This window comes from Haliotis rubra, unplaced genomic scaffold, assembly GCF_003918875.1.
Source record: "Haliotis rubra isolate DU_JTF1 unplaced genomic scaffold, ASM391887v1 Scf26, whole genome shotgun sequence".
Taxonomy (NCBI): domain Eukaryota; kingdom Metazoa; phylum Mollusca; class Gastropoda; order Lepetellida; family Haliotidae; genus Haliotis; species Haliotis rubra.
The window spans coordinates 2,859,675-2,877,600 of NW_025766669.1; the positions used below are offsets into that span (position 1 = coordinate 2,859,675).

Sequence of the window (17,926 nt, forward strand, 5' to 3'; positions counted from 1 at the left end):
TATACAGAAAAGAGTTTCGCAAATTTACTTCAATAACGGTTTATTACATCGTGTATATCAGAAAAGAAATGTTGCTAACGCATTAATCAGATTTAAAAATCGTAATTCTTGTGAAAAAGGCAATATAACAGTAATAACGGTTTATTACATCGTGTCCATTATCAAATGACATACATGTTGCTAACAGATTTGCATTAATCAGATGGTGAGAGATATTTGAACATGAAGTGATTTGAAAGCATGGATCTCATTGGTCACCAGTTTCGCTGTCAGGGGGAGGGTTGGGAGAGGGAGGAGGGGAAGGGTGGGTGGGAGAGGAAGGAGAAGGAAGGTGAGGGAGGGAGAGTGGGTGTGAGAGGGAAGGGTGAGGGAAGGGAGGGAGAGGGGGGAGGAAGGGTGAGGAAGAGGAGGAGAAGGGAGGGACGGGAAGAAGAGGGAGGGGAAGGAGGGAGAGGGAGGGATGGGAGACAGGAAAGGAGGCGAGAGGGGAGGAAAGGGGAGGGAGAGGATGGGAGAGGAGGGAGGGGAAGGGGCCTCTTTGTGTCTTCGGGTGTTTTTTAAAATACAGCACACAGTAACCAAATAGCCATCCTCTACATTGTCTCTTTATTTGCAACACAAGAAACACTTCTGTAAAGTAATTAACTGTTGTACTGATTTCTTTTAAACTACAGTTTAATTATGGACGCTAATTTGGTTCAACAAAGAAAGTGATAGATACTAAAGAGGAAAGCTTGTTTTGGTAACATTTGGCACAAGTATAGTAATTGCACGTGTCTCTTGACCATGCTCCGATTTATCGTAGGCAACAACATGACTACAGGGAAGGTAGCATTCACTGTTCCTGAAAAATGCTAGTTTGTGAAGTATAATTGCACTGGCCCAAATATATATCGGCAGTCCAGATTCTTGAAATGGTTAATTCCACAAGCAAACTTTAGAGCGTGGGAAGTGATGGTCTGGCTGTGCTTTGTGGTACTTGTCCTCACGAGGAATGGGTCGTCTTTGTCGGTTCATTCTGGAATAGCTGCTGATGGCTGTGCTCCGTGGTGCTTGTCCTCGTGAGGCACGAGGCCTGTCTGTGTCCACTCGGTGCTTGCCCTCCCGAGGTAAGAGCCCTAATTTTCTCCACTCATCCAAGAGTTGTTGCTGCTGCTGGCTGTCCTCCATGGAGCTTGTCCTCCCGAGGTAAGAGACCTGTTCTTGTTCCCTCGTACGAGAGCTGTTGCTGCTGCTGCTGCTGCTGGTTGCTATCCCCCGTGGTGCTTGTCCTCCCGAGGTAGGAGGCCTAATTTTCTCCACACATCCAAGAGCTGTTGCTGCTGGCTCTCCTCCGTGGAGCTTGTCCTCTCGAGGTAAGAGGCCTAGCTAATTTTCTCCACTCATCCAAGAGCTGTTGATGCTGCTGCTGGCTGTCCTCTGTGGTGCTTGTCCTCCCGAGGTAAGGGGACTGTCCTTGTTCCCTCATCCTGGAGCTGCTGCTGCTGGCTGTCCTCCGTGGTGCTTGTCCTGTCTTTGTCGGTTCATCATTGAACTGCTGTTGATGGGGACAGTGCTTCGTAGTGCTTGTCCTCACGAGGTATGAGGCCTGTCTTTGTCTGCTCTTCCTAGAGCTGCTGTTGCTGGCTGTACACCGTGCGCTTTGGTGCTTGTCCTCTCGATGTATGAGATCTTTCGGTTGACCTTGGAGCTGCTGCTGATGCAGACTCTCGTTTAAAGCATAAGATGTACGCTGGAGAACTCGGATCGTAAGGGTCATTCTAGTTAACACCATCGTCAGTGTCGGTTCTGTCATAACGCAGGTCTTCACTTGAGGCATCTCTGAGACGTCCAGCGGCCCTGACTTTGAAGACCTTGACCTGCACCTTCTCTCCAAATGTCACCTCTTTCGCTTGCGAACATCCAGGAGTTACAAGGTCCGCATCCAGGCGTTTGAGGACTGACTTTAGCGGTGTACCCACTGGCGTCTCATGCACTACCGCTGGAATATGATATGTGGATACTTGATGTGGCGTATTTCTCTTCTTCAGTTTGGCTTCTGGTATATCTACTGGTTTTCCCCCAGCCCTTTTCTGTGCATGTCTGGCAGGAGGAATCTGCACTCTCTTTCCCAAAACAGGCCTGGTTGCTGCCTGATGTGGCGAGCTAGCCTTCATCCTTGGTGTTGACTGATACCCACCCGTCGTTCCCTTGCGCCTAGTTGAGACCTTTGGCTCAGCCTGCTGTGTTTCTGATAGTCCTGATGAATTGTTCTTGGTAGGCCTGGCTACTGCTAATGCTGCATCTTTCTCCATGGGCCCAAATACTGGTAGACGAACCATGTTTGTGGGCCTAGCTACTGATGGTGCCGCACCTTTCTCCAGGGGCCCAAATACTGGTAGACGTGCCATGTTTGTGGGCCTAGTGCCTAGCTCCTGATGGTGCCGCATCTTTCTCCAGGGGCCCAAATACTGGTAGACGTGCCATGTTTGTGCCGCATCTTTCTCCAGGGGCCCAAATACTGGTGGACGTGCCATGTTTGTGGGCCTAGCTCCTGATGGTGCCGCATCTTTCTCCAGGGGCCCAAATACTGGTAGACGTGCCATGTTTGTCTTCCTTCCACATGTTTTTGCCGACAAATGGCTTTGACTGTTCTTGATGTGAACAGAGTGTTGTTTTCCAGGCTTCTTGTTACCACTGGTAGTTGAGGACGCTCCACACCTTCTCTTCACAAGCTCTTGTCTGACTCGTCTGGAAGCGCTATTTCCATAGAGAGGCTTCTTTGTAGACGAACCAGTAACCTTTAAACCTGTAGGAGAAAGATTTAGTTATAATAAAGCATAACACCATGATCATAGATGTGGTGATCGCCAAGAGAAATGATTACTTCCGCTTTCAGTTTTGGTTCGAATCCCGGTTAGTCCTGAGTAGTTTTCTAGGGAGGGCATCACCATACCCGTCACTTCGGGACACCACTTTAAGCCGATAAGCCGTGATATGACTGAAATACTGGTCAGGGTGGCGTTAAACCAAACTCACTCAGTTTGGGCTAAACATTCATCCAGTCGGAGATTTATATCGCAAATTAGTCAAATTGTTCATTCTGAATTTCTTGGGTATTATTTGTATTTAGAGAGGTCATTATCATTTCACCATCACGTGCTGATTCTGTTGTTGTTGTTGCTGATGATGTCGGTGCTGCTGGGCAGGAAACAGCATGTGGGCTGCCTCTGACTTTCCTGTTTATTCGGAAAACCCACAACCGATAACTTCTCTTCTTTTTCGTTGCCTTCTCCTTCTGGACATCAGTCTGAGCTGATCTACGTCCGACACACGCCCTGAACACCTGGTAGTGAAACGAACACCGTGAAGACATCTCTCTGATGATGAATCTCAGAATTAATCATTTAGTCTTCATATAAAAATACTACAGTCAAACGCTGAAGTGTCGAAACTGAATGGACAAAAGAATATATGTCAAGGTTCAACACAAATTTGAACTCATGAAACTAAAGAAGGATTATGCAGGCACATAACTTTCACTTCGAAACAATATAAAGATGGATTATGCAGGCACAAAATTTTCACTAAAAACTTTCAGGATTCTAAACAAACTAAAGAAGGATTATGCAGACACAAAACTTTCACTTCTAAACAAACTAAGGAAGGGTTATGCAGGTACAAAACTTTCACTTCTAAACAAACTATGGAAGGACAAACTTTCACTTCTAAACAAACTAAAGAAGGACTATGCAGGCACAAAACGTACACTTCTAAACAAACTAAGGAAAAAAGGATTATGCAGGCACAAAACTGTCACTCCTAAACAAGCTAAAGAAGGATTATGCAGGCACAAAACTTTCACTTCCAAACAAACTAAAGAAGGACTATGCAGGCACAAAACTTTCACTTCTAAACAAACTAAGGAAAAAAGGATTATGCAGGTACAAAACTTTCACTCCTAAACAAGCTAAAGAAGGATTATGCAGGTACAAAACTTTCACTTCTAAACAAACTAAAGAAGGATTATGCAGGCACAAAACTTTCACTTCTAAACAAACTAAGGTAGGATTATGCAGGCACACAATTTTCACTTCTAAACAAACTAAGGTAGGATTATGCAGGCACAAAATTTTCACTTCTAAACAAACTAAGGAAGGATTATGCAGGCACAAAACTTTCACTTCTAAACAAACTAAAGAAGGATTATGCAGGCACAAAACTTTCACTTCCAAACAAACTAAAGAAGGATTATGCAGGCACAAAATTTTCACTTCTAAACAAACTAAAGAAGGATTATGCAGGCACAAAACTTTCACTTCTAAACAAATTAAAGAAGGATTATGCAGGCACATAACTTTCACTTCTAAACAACCGTAAGTTCGACACCTCACAGTTCGACACAACAATCTCGACTGTCCTTTGTGGATACTACAGGGAAATTACACAATACCTGTACGGCGGATTGAAACCATCTCGACATTCGTCCCATAGTCGACAATATAGGCCACTGTAATTCTGAAATCAGAAGACAAACCTTTTACGTGTATGTTTAGTACCCGTTATCAATAAGGACGCATGTATGTAGCGAGACTGTGCATATCGTGCATGTAACTAGGCCGGGGTGGAAGACACCCGTATCAGACAGGACGGGATGGACGACACCCGGTATCAGGACGCGTGGATAAGACGAAAACGGCACGTGGTGTTCGTGCCACTAGGTCACTTACCTCTCGGTGCAGTTGAATCTGATCACTGTGAAAAAACCCACGTCATTCACGCACTAGTGTCAGCACTGAAGTGAGCGCTACGGGAACAGAAGAGTGACGTCATAGAAAAGACTGACGTCACATCCGTCACAGTGCAGCCATACTCCGGCGCAGCGATGACTTGTGTCTGGCCGCTTGGAACTTCCCAGGAAGGAGAGTGCAGTGGAATTTATTTCATTTGTTTAATTAATGGATATTTATAGTGTTGATGGTATGGCCTAGTGTGTATCTACAAAAGTAGGATGACAGCTTAACTAATTGGCACAACCTGTGGAACGAAAGAGCGCACCTAGAATAAATGTGTGCGGGTTACAATTATAGAATTAAATGACGTCAAGCAAAATAATGAGCAGAGAAATTCATAACAAATTTTACACTTCCTGTGTATCAAGGAAAATCCCCGATTCAATATATATCAAACGCAGCTTCAAACTCAATACAAATCCAGATGATAACAAAGAAGTTTTCCAGCTGTTAGACGGTTAGCAAAGGTTTTTGTTGTGAAAACGAATAAGGGAACACATGAAAGTACAAGTGTTCTTTTATTTATTTCCAGAATTTCACCCACAGTGCAATACATACCTTGTGAAAAAAACTGGAAAAGAATAAAGGAAACACTTGTACTTTCATGTGTTTCCTTATTCGTTTCCATAAGTATATATCTTAAGAAGCCATCGGCATACTCATAACCGACACTGAAAATAAGAAACTTGAAATTAAACTATATAATAATCACTGTTTTTCTTCTACGCAGTATTGTTATAGAATAGAGATCTATTAGAGTGCCCTTTTTCATTTATTACAATTTTGAAGAATGTAAAGTCAGAAAATACTGAAGCGTCAAGTACCGCCGCTCGATGAGTGATGACATAAAGTAAACATGCAGGACAAGAGGTGACATCTTGTTCAGTATGGAGATATTGTGCAGAAAAGTATAGGTCAAGGTCATGAGAACCAGATAAATCGTGTGCATATTGTTAGCGTCAAGTACCGCCACGACAAACACGAACACTAAACTTCCTCAGGAATATGTTGGGGCGGTGGGGTAGCCCAGTGGTTGAAAAAATTATTCGCTCGTCACGCCGAAGACCCGGGTTCGATTTATTTCGGGTTCCGGGTTCACACCAACCTGGTACACGATCATAGGCTGTACATACCTAGGTTCGATTCCCCACATGGGTACAATGTGAAGCCCATTTCTGGTGTCCCCTGCCGTGATATTGCTGGAATATTGCTAAAAGCGGCGTAAAACCCAACTCATTCTCACTCGTGATATTGCTGGAATATTGCTAAAGCTGTAAAACTAAACTCAGTCAGTCAGTCAGTCCAATCCTAGTGCCTGTGATGGAGGATTCTCATTTTGACTGCACTTCAATTGGCTATAAGCGGATTGGGATTAACAGTCCAATGCTTGCAGAATTATAGTCTGTTCGAGTATGCTCCATGTTGTCAATCTATATTTTGAAACCATGGCAACCAGTCACCATCTACTCATTATACTGAGTAGTAGGTGTGAGTTAATTACATCTTGTATGGCAGGTCGATCCTCCTCATCAACAACTCTCCGGTGTTTGTTGTTTCACGCCCCCACTCAGAATTAATCCAGTTGTATGGCAGTGACCTGCAAATAATGTCCGGGCAAGACAATCCAGTGACCGGCTTGACCAACGATCCGCGTCCTTTAGTTAAACGGAAAACAATCGGCCTTGCCACCGAGTCACGGACCTGGCCACCAGGATTCATTTAGAGGCCTCTTAGCCCCAGAATAGGTTGCTGGGGACGTATTCTAACCCGCGATCCCCAAGGGATCCTCTCCATGATTCCCTTCACTCCCAGTTTGTAAAAATCACTCACTCATGCATGACTCACGTTCTGTGTCAAAACACTGGACAATCCCAGTGACCCAGCGTTGACCCTGATAAACCCCATCACCTTTGATTGACTTCGTAGTTTATTTGACCAAGACTGTCCGTACACATCATAGGTGCGGCTCTCCAGTTTAACAACTTCCTGGACATTCTTAAGGGCATTTAGTTTGTTGGTTTATTGTTTAACGCCACACTCAACAATATTCCAGCTATATGGCAGCGGTCTGTAAATAATCGAGTCTGAACCAGACAATCCAGTGATCAACAGAATGAGCATCGATCTACGCACATTGGGACAAAATGACATGTGGGTCAACCAAGTCAGCGAGCCTGACCACCAGATCCGTTTAGTCCCTCCTTACAAGCATGGCTTGCCGAAGACCAATTGTAACCCCGATCTTCATGGGTTTGACAATTCTTTGACTGAAACTGGGAGATATACCTTATTTTAAGGAAAAGCCTGCTAGGTATGTAACTAAAATAGCATAAAAACAAACATAACAAAACTCTCCTAGGCAGTATGTACTGCATTGGGCCTCTGGTCTCATCAGTGGATTGGTTGGTTGGCTTGCTCTTTAACACAGCACTCAGCAATATTCCAGCTATATGGCGGCGGTCTATCGAGTCTGGACCAGACAATCCAGTGATCAACATTATGAACATCGATCTACGCAGTGGAGAAGGGTAATACACATAATCACTGGGGAAGCTACACCTAAAACTTTGTCTAGCAGTGAAACACTTGATAACCTCTAACACCTGTGTAACAGTAATACCCATGGCAGACATTGTGCTTTACATCTAGGGCTGCACTTCATTTGTTCTATTCAGAGTAATGTCCCATGTTATCTTTAATTGACATTGGTTAACGCAGGCTGAATGAAGCCAACTCTGGAAGCCAGAAATGTGCTAACCTTTATTGACTTAGCTCACTCGGATATAAATACTTGAACACACTTTTAGCATAATTACTCTTTTAAGGTTTCATATATTCTAGTTTCTCACACTTGGCTGTGTAAATAGACTGACATCATCATCATCATCACCATTATCATCACCAATCATGTTTATCATCATCCTTACCATCACCAATAAATCATCATCATCAATCATAATAATCACCATCATCAATCATAACTATATAACTATTTTAAATTGTTATTTAGATATCTAAGTTTGTGTGTAATCACACTTCATGGACACATGTTTCATACATTTCATGAAGCAAGGAAATACTCTTTACACAGTTTAAACAATCACATATTTATTGAAATAAACAGTTGTTTAAAACAACAGTAAAACAACATGCCATTGTTAACAAAGTCTGTACTGTAACACAACATATCACAGTCCGGAAGCACTCTGTATAAATATCACAATCCAACATGTAAATGGTGAGCACTTGATAAAGATATCATAATCAAACAGGTGGAAATCATGAACACTATAACTGATACAAAGTCTCTATATGAGTATCTGAAAATTTCCTTTACGCTCATTCTGGAATTCAAAACATTCCCCTCCATTAAGAAAGTCACTGCAAAAAATTAACATATTTTTTCATGCTCTTTTCTCATCTGAAACATATCAGAATGCTATTATCAGATAGATAGAGTTTCATCTTCTACAAGGCACATGCACAGGGTGTAGTTCAGAATTCAGAACTACCTGTATGTCACTTTGCACCAAGATGCATGTGAGGTTCTTATTTGGAATACTGTGAGTGAATTTAGTTTAATGCCGCTTTTAGCAATATTTCAGGGAATTGAACCTGTGTCTTCTGCTTGACGAGCGAACACTTTAACCACTAGGCTACCCCACCGCCCCTGGAATACTGTGGACTGGGACAGAAAAACTACTTGTATGAGTGAGTTAAAAATTATAGTCAGTATGTCAATATTTCAGCCATATTGCGACCTACTTGTATGAGTGAGTTAAAAATTATAGTCAGTATGTCAATATTTCAGTCATATCGCGACCTACTTGTATGAAGAAAATGATACAGCCTGACCTCCCAACAAAAACAAAAAAGATTATTATCAACTTGGCCTTGAAAAGGAAAGAAGTTTCGACATTTATCAACTGTTCTTTTGACACCTTTTTTTCACATTATCAATATTACATTGGAGTTTTCAACTTGAATATTTTGAGCAGTAGTTAATCCCAACTCTGGTGTTATTTTGGTGACGTTTAGTGACGTCAACAAGACAAGGAATTGATCGAGTGACATCCTCGATAATCTCCTGGGTATACGTTACGATCACTCTCCACTATACCCTGGATGCATCCACGGCTTGGCACGATGATTTTAGTACCTCCCTTGGCTGGCTTTTTATCCAATCAGGTGTCTACGCTGGGAAGTTGAGTGAACCAATCACAACTCACAACTCATTTTCGCTTCTTAAATTATCTAACCGTTTAAACTTGGCAACACAATTGATGCAGAGGTACTCTGAAAGAGGTAAAAGGAGTTCTTTATATATTTTTTGAAAGTTTCAGATCTGTCAATTTGTCTGTATGTTTTCCTCAAAAATCTGACTGGCACCGCGACCGCTATCTTTGTTGACACTGGCAAGCTCGGATGTAACGGTGGCTTAGTTGATTGGCTACTGTGAGAATGCGGAGCCAGCAAAGGGAGGTAATATAATTATCGGGCCAAGCCGTGGATGCATCCAGGGTATAGTGGAGAGTGATCGTAACGTATACCCTGGAGATTATCGAGGATGAGGGAGTGAGGGAGTATGACTTTATGTCGCTTTTAGCAATATTCCTGCAATATCACGGCGGGGGACACCAGAAATGGGCATCATGCATCATACCCATCTGGGGAATCAAACACAGGTCTTCGGCATGACAAGTGAAAGCTTTAACCACTGGGCTACCAAACCACAAATAAATATGTGGTCAGCAGGAAAGACCACATAAACCTTCAATGTCCAAATAATTCAACAACAATTCAAGGAACTACAACCACTGAAGGTCATAGCCATGATACAGTCGGTCTAGGACAAGTCATGAACCTCAGACTGCTATGAAAACACTGGGGAAAATTGTCCATTGTTTAATCCTCTGACACTTTATGTGTTCTCTGGTTATTTGAAAGGCTTGCTGTGTGGCTTGGCGTGAACTTCAGGCGGACGGACGACAGGGTGAACTTGACTCCATGATGTCCTGGCAGGAACTCCATGTCCTTGCCGCCATGACGGAAGTCGACATAGCGTACACCAGGTTGGTAGTCCTTGAAAGTGTGGCTCACCTGGAACACATCAAACGGGGATTTAAACTGTTGTTTACAAAATTGGATATATGTCTGAAGTTGTCAAAGCTACAAGCATCCTCAGAAATTTTAAAAGAATAATCTAGACTCGCTTAGGAAAGATTATGATTAAAAGCTTAAGATCTCTGAGGCACTTACATGTTGTATATATGTAGCTAATGACATTACAATTGTAGCTCCATTTTGACACAGATTCTAACTCACCTGATGCCAGTCTCCTCCCTCACCACGCTGAAACTGTTTGAGGAACACATGGCTGTCTATCTGATGTCCCATCCAATCCAGTAAGCGGACAGTCATTTCATAGGCACATCCGCTATCATGACGAGCTGCATACCTGAAACACAGTCCGTGACTTCACACCCTCAAATATAATCACTTACCACTCAGGCACCTCTATATGTGGCTTCACACCCTAAAATATCATCACTTACCATTTGGACACCTCTATATGTGGCTTCACACCCTAAGCTATCATCACTTACCACTTGGACACCTCTATGTCTGGCTTCACACCCTCAACTATCATCACTTACCACTCAGACACCCCTATATGTGGCTTCACACCCTCAACTATCATCAATCACTACTCTGACACCCCTTTATGTGGCTTCACACCCTCAAATATCATCACTTAACACTCGGGCTACCCTATGTGTGGCTTCACACCTTCAACTATCATTACTTACCACTCAGACACCTCTATATGTGGCTTCACACCCTCAAATATCATCACTTACCATTTGGACACCTTATATGTGGCTTCACACCCAAAGCTATTGTCACTTATCACTTGGACACCTCTATGTGTGGCTTCACACCCTCAAATATCATCACTTACCACTTGGACTACCCTATGTGTGGCTTCACACCCTAAGCTATTATCATCACTTACCATTTGGACACCTCTATATGTGGCTTCACACCCTCAACTATCATCACTTACCACTCAGAGACACCTCTATATGTGGCTTCACATCCTCAACTATCATCACTTACCACTCAGACACCTCTATGTGTGGCTTCACACCCTCAACTATCATCACTTACCACTGAGACACCTCTATATGTGGCTTCACACCCTCAAGTATCATCACTTACCACTGAGACACCCTATATGTGGCTTCACACCCTCAAGTATCATCACTTACCACTGAGACACCCCTATATGTGGCTTCACACCCTCAACTATCATCACTTACCACTCAGACACCTCTATATGTGGCTTCACACCCTCAAGTATCATCACTTACCACTCGGACACCTCTGTATGTGGCTTCACACCCTCAAATATCATCACTTAACACTCGGGCTACCCTATGTGTGGCTTCACACCTTCAACTATCATTACTTACCACTCAGACACCTCTATATGTGGCTTCACACCCTCAAATATCATCACTTACCATTTGGACACCTTATATGTGGCTTCACACCCAAAGCTATTGTCACTTATCACTTGGACACCTCTATGTGTGGCTTCACACCCTCAAATATCATCACTTAACACTCGGGCTACCCTATGTGTGGCTTCACACCCTAAGCTATTATCACTTACCATTTGGACACCCCTATATGTGGCTTCACACCCTCAACTATCATCACTCACCACTCAGACACCCCTATATGTGGCTTCACATCCTCAACTATCATCACTTACCACTCAGACACCTCTATGTGTGGCTTCACACCCTCAACTATCATCACTTACCACTGAGACACCTCTATATGTGGCTTCACACCCTCAAGTATCATCACTTACCACTGAGACACCCCTATATGTGGCTTCACACCCTCAAGTATCATCACTTACCACTGAGACACCCCTATATGTGGCTTCACACCCTCAACTATCATCACTTACCACTCAGACACCTCTATATGTGGCTTCACACCCTCAAGTATCATCACTTACCACTCGGACACCTCTATATGTGGCTTCACACCCTCAACTATCATCACTTACCACTCAGACACCCCTATATGTGGCTTCACACCCTCAACTTTCATCACTTACCACTCAGACACCTCTATATGTGGCTTCACACCCTCAACTGTCATCACTTAACATTGGACACCTCTATATGTGGCTTCACACCCTCAAATATCATCACTTACCACTCAGACACCTCTATGTGTGGCTTCACACCCTCAACTGTCATCACTTACCACTCAGACACCCCTATATGTGGCTTCACACCCTCAACTATCATCACTTACCACTCAGACACCTCTATGTGTGGCTTCACACCCTCAACTGTCATCACTTAACACTCGGGCACCTCTATACGTGGCTTCACACCCTGAGCTATCATCACTTACCACTCGGACACCTCTATATGTGGCTTCACACCCTCAACTATCATCACTTACCACTCAGACACCTCTATATGTGGCTTCACACCCTCAACTGTCATCACTTACCACTCGGACACCCCTATATGTAGCTTCACACCCTCAAATATCATCACTTACTACTCAGACACCTCTATATGTGGCTTCACACCCTCAACTGTCATCACTTACCACTCGGACACCCCTATATGTGGCTTCACATGGTCCATTATCCACTCCTCGACACCTTCAGCTTTAAGATCCACCTCTTGAGACTTGACACACCAGTAGTAGGATGTGGTCCACACCTTCACATCAGGCTCTGAAATAACACATGTAGAACAAAGTTGAACACAACTGATAGGCAATGGCTTCACTGCATATTAATGGACTGATCCACTTGATATATATCTATTGCATAACAAAAACAAATTAGTGTCACTCTCAGAAACAGTCTAAAATGGCTCCAAATACAGTTTGCATTGAATTTCAAATATTTTCTGCAGTAACAGTTAACGTAACACAAAACTCAATGGATACAAAATAATAACAATAAAAACAATAATAATAATATGTGATATTTGTACAGCGCCAATATCAGCTCAGCCCAACTGCTCAAAGGCGATTTGCTTTTCCCCTCGATCATTGGATGTCAATCTCAATGGCACATTGTATTTTTCAATCTCAACTCCATGGGGATCATACACCGAGTTAATGTGGCTTTCCCATCCTTACAAGGTACCCATTCACAGCTGAGTAGATTGGGACGCATAGTCATTATAACAAAGAGGTGAGGTGAGGTGAGGTGAGGTGAGGTGAGGTGAGGTGAAATTGGGTTTAACGTCGTACTTGAGAATATTTTGCTCATATGACGACGTGCATGTGCGTGTGCGTGTATGTGTGTATGTGCGGCTGCTTGTACTAGCCCAGACTGAAGCTGGTTTTCTAGTGCTAGCCCACTGAGATACCATGCCGCAGTGAAGCATGAATACCCCACTCAGACACATTATACTGACTCCGAGCCGACCAGTCCTTGTTGTACCCATTAATGCCGAGCCAGGCAGGGACCAACAAGTACCATATTTTAACGTCTTTTGGTATGTCGCGGTCGGTGATCGAACCCGCGACCTTCCGCTCTCCGGGCGGACGCTCTAACCACTACACCACGGAGGCGGTCTATAACAAAGAAAACCCTTTATGCATCAGTGTGGCAGTCAGGTGAGAAGAGATCTCCGGAACCAATATACCTTTTGAGCAAATTCAAGACCATGCTCATCATGCTAAAAACAAGCTGAACTGTAAAATACTGAAAAGTGAAGCCTAGCATATATGCTTAGAATCCAACACTAAACTAAACAAACATCAAAGTAATGGCCATAAATAATGTTTGCAATATGGTTGCTTTGGCGCCATTACATTAAAATACAAATCAGGTCTGAGTATTTTGAACAAATTGAGGAGTTGAAGAATGAGGACAATTTTTATGGATATACAACTTCTTTATTCGTCACGTTTCGACATAGATGCTAATGTCGTTGTCAAACAAGTGGTACATGAGAGGTGATATTACAGGAGATCTTTATACATTAGATGAGGGATGAGGCGAAAATGAGTTGTTTATACAATAGAAGAGGTTGATAACACAGATGGTATACAGGATTAAGTAAGTTGATTGGAGTGATTGAGTGAGTATGGTTTTACGCCGCTTTTAGCAGTATTCCAGCAATATCACAGGGGAACACCAGAAATAGGCTTCATACATTGTACCCATGTTGGGAATCAAAGCTGGGTCCTCGCCGTGACGAGCGAACACCTTAACCACTAGGCTACCCCACCAGCCCATGTTGATTGGAAGCCAGTGTTATTTGTAGAGGAGTTGTCATTGTGGGGAAAAACATATTACTTAGTGCTGAAGTCATTACTGAACTTACCTTCTACATGCACAAATTCAGAAAGTGGCTTCACATTGTCAGGTATATCCTCCACACCAAATCCATTGCCACCATCTTCCTTTATCCTCCATTTACTGCAACCCACTAGTAAGAAAATAGATATTAAAATTGCTTATTATGTCTGTATATTTACTGAGTACATTTAATGTCCATGTCCAGGAATGAACACTGCTCTCACAATTTAATACCTCTAAAAATCAGTTTTGGTGCTGTCATTTATAATATACCATACACAGTAGTGCTGGAAATTGGTTGAAATCTCATAACTGATGATTGCTTCATTACCAACGAACAATCATCGATAAAAATTGGTTAGCGTCAATTTTCAGAGTTTCCTATCCAGGTTGTTATTGCAGATATGTATAACATGATGCACCTTGCTACTTTAAAGTGATGTTGATATATCATGAACATAAACCTTCTGGGGTCTTCAAGAAATATTCAGTCATGACTTTTCAGTTAGTGAAGTGAGTTTTCTAAGAATTAAACAAGTTTTCAGGCCCTGACAACTTCGAAGTTATGTTCCATCGTCAAGTGTTTCTAAGACTAAAACAGCAGTTCCAAAATCGTTTGTGTTCGATTATGAGAAAATGTGATCGATTGCTTGGTCGTTTGGTCACTTCGACCAATCTTCGATTATTTCAATTAATCTGAACACCACTAATACACAGTTGACTGTTTCACAATTTTCAAGCACTTGTCTATGCTTAACTTATGACCTCTGTGCTTGGGGAACCATATGTTACAATCAGTAAAGTACTGTAGTCAGTTTAGATATACCATCCAATAAAAGTAGGGGATATTGGATTTACAAGATTTATAAAATGCAAATGATGAAGTCAAGGAGGAAGCAGATGATGAAGAGAAATTAGAGAGAAATGTGACAATTTATTCCATTCCTTTGGAAACGTTTCATGTGTATGGATATATATTACTTTTTCTCATATGCATTGGCATTGGCTAGTGGTATGCTCGCAAAATGGAATATCCCCTACTTTTTTTGAATGGTATATAAATCTGGGACCTCCATATCTTTACCTGACACTCCTACAATCAATAGTTTTGAGTCCAGGGCCAATCCCTGAATTTTCCAACAGACAGTACTTGAAGGAATCATTCTCACTAATGATATGTTTGTGTTTATACCTTTCTATTACCCCTGACCTTCTCTTTAAAGAAACTGTAAATATGAGAATCAAGAAATAACTGAACAGCAGCATAATAAATGGATTACCAAAAATAGAAACTACACTTACAACAATATGTCCAGAATTCTAAATTATAGACCCTGCTAAGCAGTTTTGTTAAAACTTGTTAATTTTTTCAAATTAGTCTGTTACATAACATTGGTTACTATCATCTACAAGAAGTAAGAAACTTGTAATACAGTCGGGAATTTCTACAGGCATTTGATGAAGGTTTGGGGCTGAATATCAGCCCCTTAGCAGTCCAGATAAATCCCTGCTTTAATCAAGATGTTTTCATGATTAAAACACCAGAATATTTCACACATACAAAGAAACAGATCTAATACTGAACTGTAAACCCATGTATTTTACTTGTTACCATGGTTACAGAATCTAGTCATCTGACTGACCAGTTACCATGTTGCAAACTGACATAAGACATCTCACTGTCCTGTTTTAAAACCAATGTTTTCTGAGTATCCTATCTCAAATCCTGAGTTGTCTGATGATCCTGTTTTTAAAACCCATGTTGTCAGCAGGGGTTGAAAAATACCATTGTGGAATTCTCCAGTCGGTCAAATAAATATCCACATCAAACTTTACCATAGTACAGTAGTGCCAGACTACTGAATTGTTCGACATATCTATTTTGATGATGAAATAAAAATGCAGTTGTCTGTTGTTTATAATTGATAAAGATTATTAGCAAAAGAAACCAAATTGTTCATTGTGGTCAAGTGAAATTAATATTTGGTCTAGTGGATTTTGAAAGTTTACTGGACCTGTGTCCAGTGGAGTTTTGAAAATATTTTCAACCCATGTTGTCAGGCTGTCTTGGTTTAAAACCCAAGTCATCTGACTGTCCTGTTTGAAGGATCAAGTCATCAGACTGCTGTCATTTCATCAAGTTGTCATACCTTTGGCACAAAAGTTTTTCAGCAAATTTCTCCCATATGGATTGAAGAAATAAAGTCTCTTGTAGTCATCATTGTGAGGTGGAGGTGTGATGTTTGGTATGAATTTCCCTGTCTTCTCACACTTGCTTTGCCAGAGATGAGAGCTGTTGATGATGTCTCTCCATTTCTGACATACCAGGATGCAGTTTCTCACCAAATCAGACCCAGGTACATAAACTAATACTAGGGTAAGGACTTCATTGGGCAGACCTTCCATTTATGGAATTCTTGAATTTGTATTTTTTCTGATATGAGCATCTGATGAATCATTCCTGAAAATAAATTTGAAACTCATGTAAGATCAGAATGATCATGATTATCAATATTAATGTTCGCCAAACTATTCTTGAGCACTTTTCACAAACAATTGCCAATAAACTAGAAGTTTGTTGGGCTCTGTTCGCCTTATTCTGTCAGACCAATAACTATACAAAGGGAACAGTCTTATCCCATGACCAGTCTTATTTCTTGCCAGAAAAAAATGTTTTACTCCGAAATAAAGAACAGAACCATCAAAACCATTTTGGTGCAAGCCCGTGAAGATCCAGGTTAGAATTGTTTTTCATCAACCCATGTTTATCGTAAGAGGTGACAAATGGGATCATCTGTTCAAACTCACTGACATGGTTTATGCATATCAGTGTAGATCTATACTTGGTTGGGGCATGTCATTGTAGATCTATACTTGGTTGGGGCATGTCACTGTAGATCCATACTTGGTTGGGGCATATCATTGTAGATCCATACTTGGTTGGGGCATATCATTGTAGATCCATACTTGGTTGGGGCATGTCATTGTAGATCTATACTTGGTTGGAGCATGTCATTGTAGATCTATACTTGGTTGGGGCATGTCATTGTAGATCTATATTTGGTTGGGGCATGTCATTGTAGACCTATACATGGTTGGGGCATGTCTTGGTTGGGGCATGTCATTGTAGATCTATACTTGGTTGGGGCATGTCATTGTAGATCTATACATGGTTGGGGCATGTCATTGTATCCAGTTGTGAAGATCAATGCTCATGATGTCAATCACTAGACTGTCTGAGTCAGTTATCTTGTTGTGACAATGCTCGACTTAAAACAAACGAGGCATTTATGTTGCAATCTGTAAATTACTTTGATAAACACTGGGTTCTAATCTATTAGGTCTCTATTAAATCATGCTTCAAAGTTCAATGTAGTATTTCATAATCCGTTTCATTGAAAGCATTATAGGGCTTCATTTTGTTGCTAAAACGTAGGTTGGGTTGGAAAAGAGGGACGACCAAAAACTGCTAGGTGACAAATATACGACCGCGAGTTACCCCATCTTGAGTAGGTTCACTGCAAGCTCCTTAACAGTGCGTGCCACCTTCGTTACGCGCCCGGTTGACTGCGCTGTTGCATGCGTAAGCTAGTAGGTTAAAAGTGTTAAGCTTGCGGCGCGTGAAACACCGTGGAACCAGTTTACCCTCCCGCTATGGTATAGAGAACACGGCGAATGGCTTATCAGTGTCAGGAGCTTTTTCTTTACCGTAATTGTAAATATATTCATTCTGGTTTCGGAATTCTCATCATTGATTGGACCATGGGTCCCTTAAGTGAACCGAAAACGGTTT

General features: G+C 41.9%; 1 protein-coding gene and 1 long non-coding RNA gene across 4 annotated transcripts; both read right to left on the reverse strand.

Moving 5' to 3' along the window:
* Positions 1–7,863: 7,863 nt before the first annotated feature.
* On the reverse strand, positions 7,864–8,944 carry LOC124280087. Its single transcript, XR_006899574.1, has 2 exons — positions 8,596–8,944; positions 7,864–8,533 (listed from the first exon to the last, which is right to left on the reverse strand). It is a non-coding gene; the product is annotated as an uncharacterized LOC124280087 (long non-coding RNA).
* Positions 8,945–9,383: 439 nt separating this feature from the next.
* LOC124280086 (F-box only protein 44-like) lies at positions 9,384–17,826 on the reverse strand. Of its 3 annotated transcripts, none has more exons than XM_046715965.1 (7): positions 17,633–17,826; positions 16,284–16,594; positions 14,159–14,263; positions 12,450–12,549; positions 10,893–10,922; positions 10,098–10,230; positions 9,384–9,872 (listed from the first exon to the last, which is right to left on the reverse strand). In XM_046715965.1, exons 2-7 carry the CDS (start codon positions 16,537–16,539, stop codon positions 9,678–9,680), a joined length of 819 nt encoding a protein of 272 aa, XP_046571921.1. In that variant the 5' UTR covers positions 16,540–16,594; positions 17,633–17,826; the 3' UTR covers positions 9,384–9,677. The 3 variants fall into 3 exon arrangements, with proteins under 3 accessions (XP_046571921.1, XP_046571922.1, XP_046571920.1); XM_046715966.1 differs by lacking the exon at positions 10,893–10,922 and adding an exon at positions 16,881–16,888 and having other exon boundaries at positions 9,385–9,872; positions 12,420–12,549; positions 17,578–17,825; XM_046715964.1 differs by lacking the exon at positions 10,893–10,922 and having other exon boundaries at positions 9,385–9,872; positions 12,420–12,549; positions 17,633–17,824.
* Between the last annotated feature and the right edge of the window lie 100 nt (positions 17,827–17,926).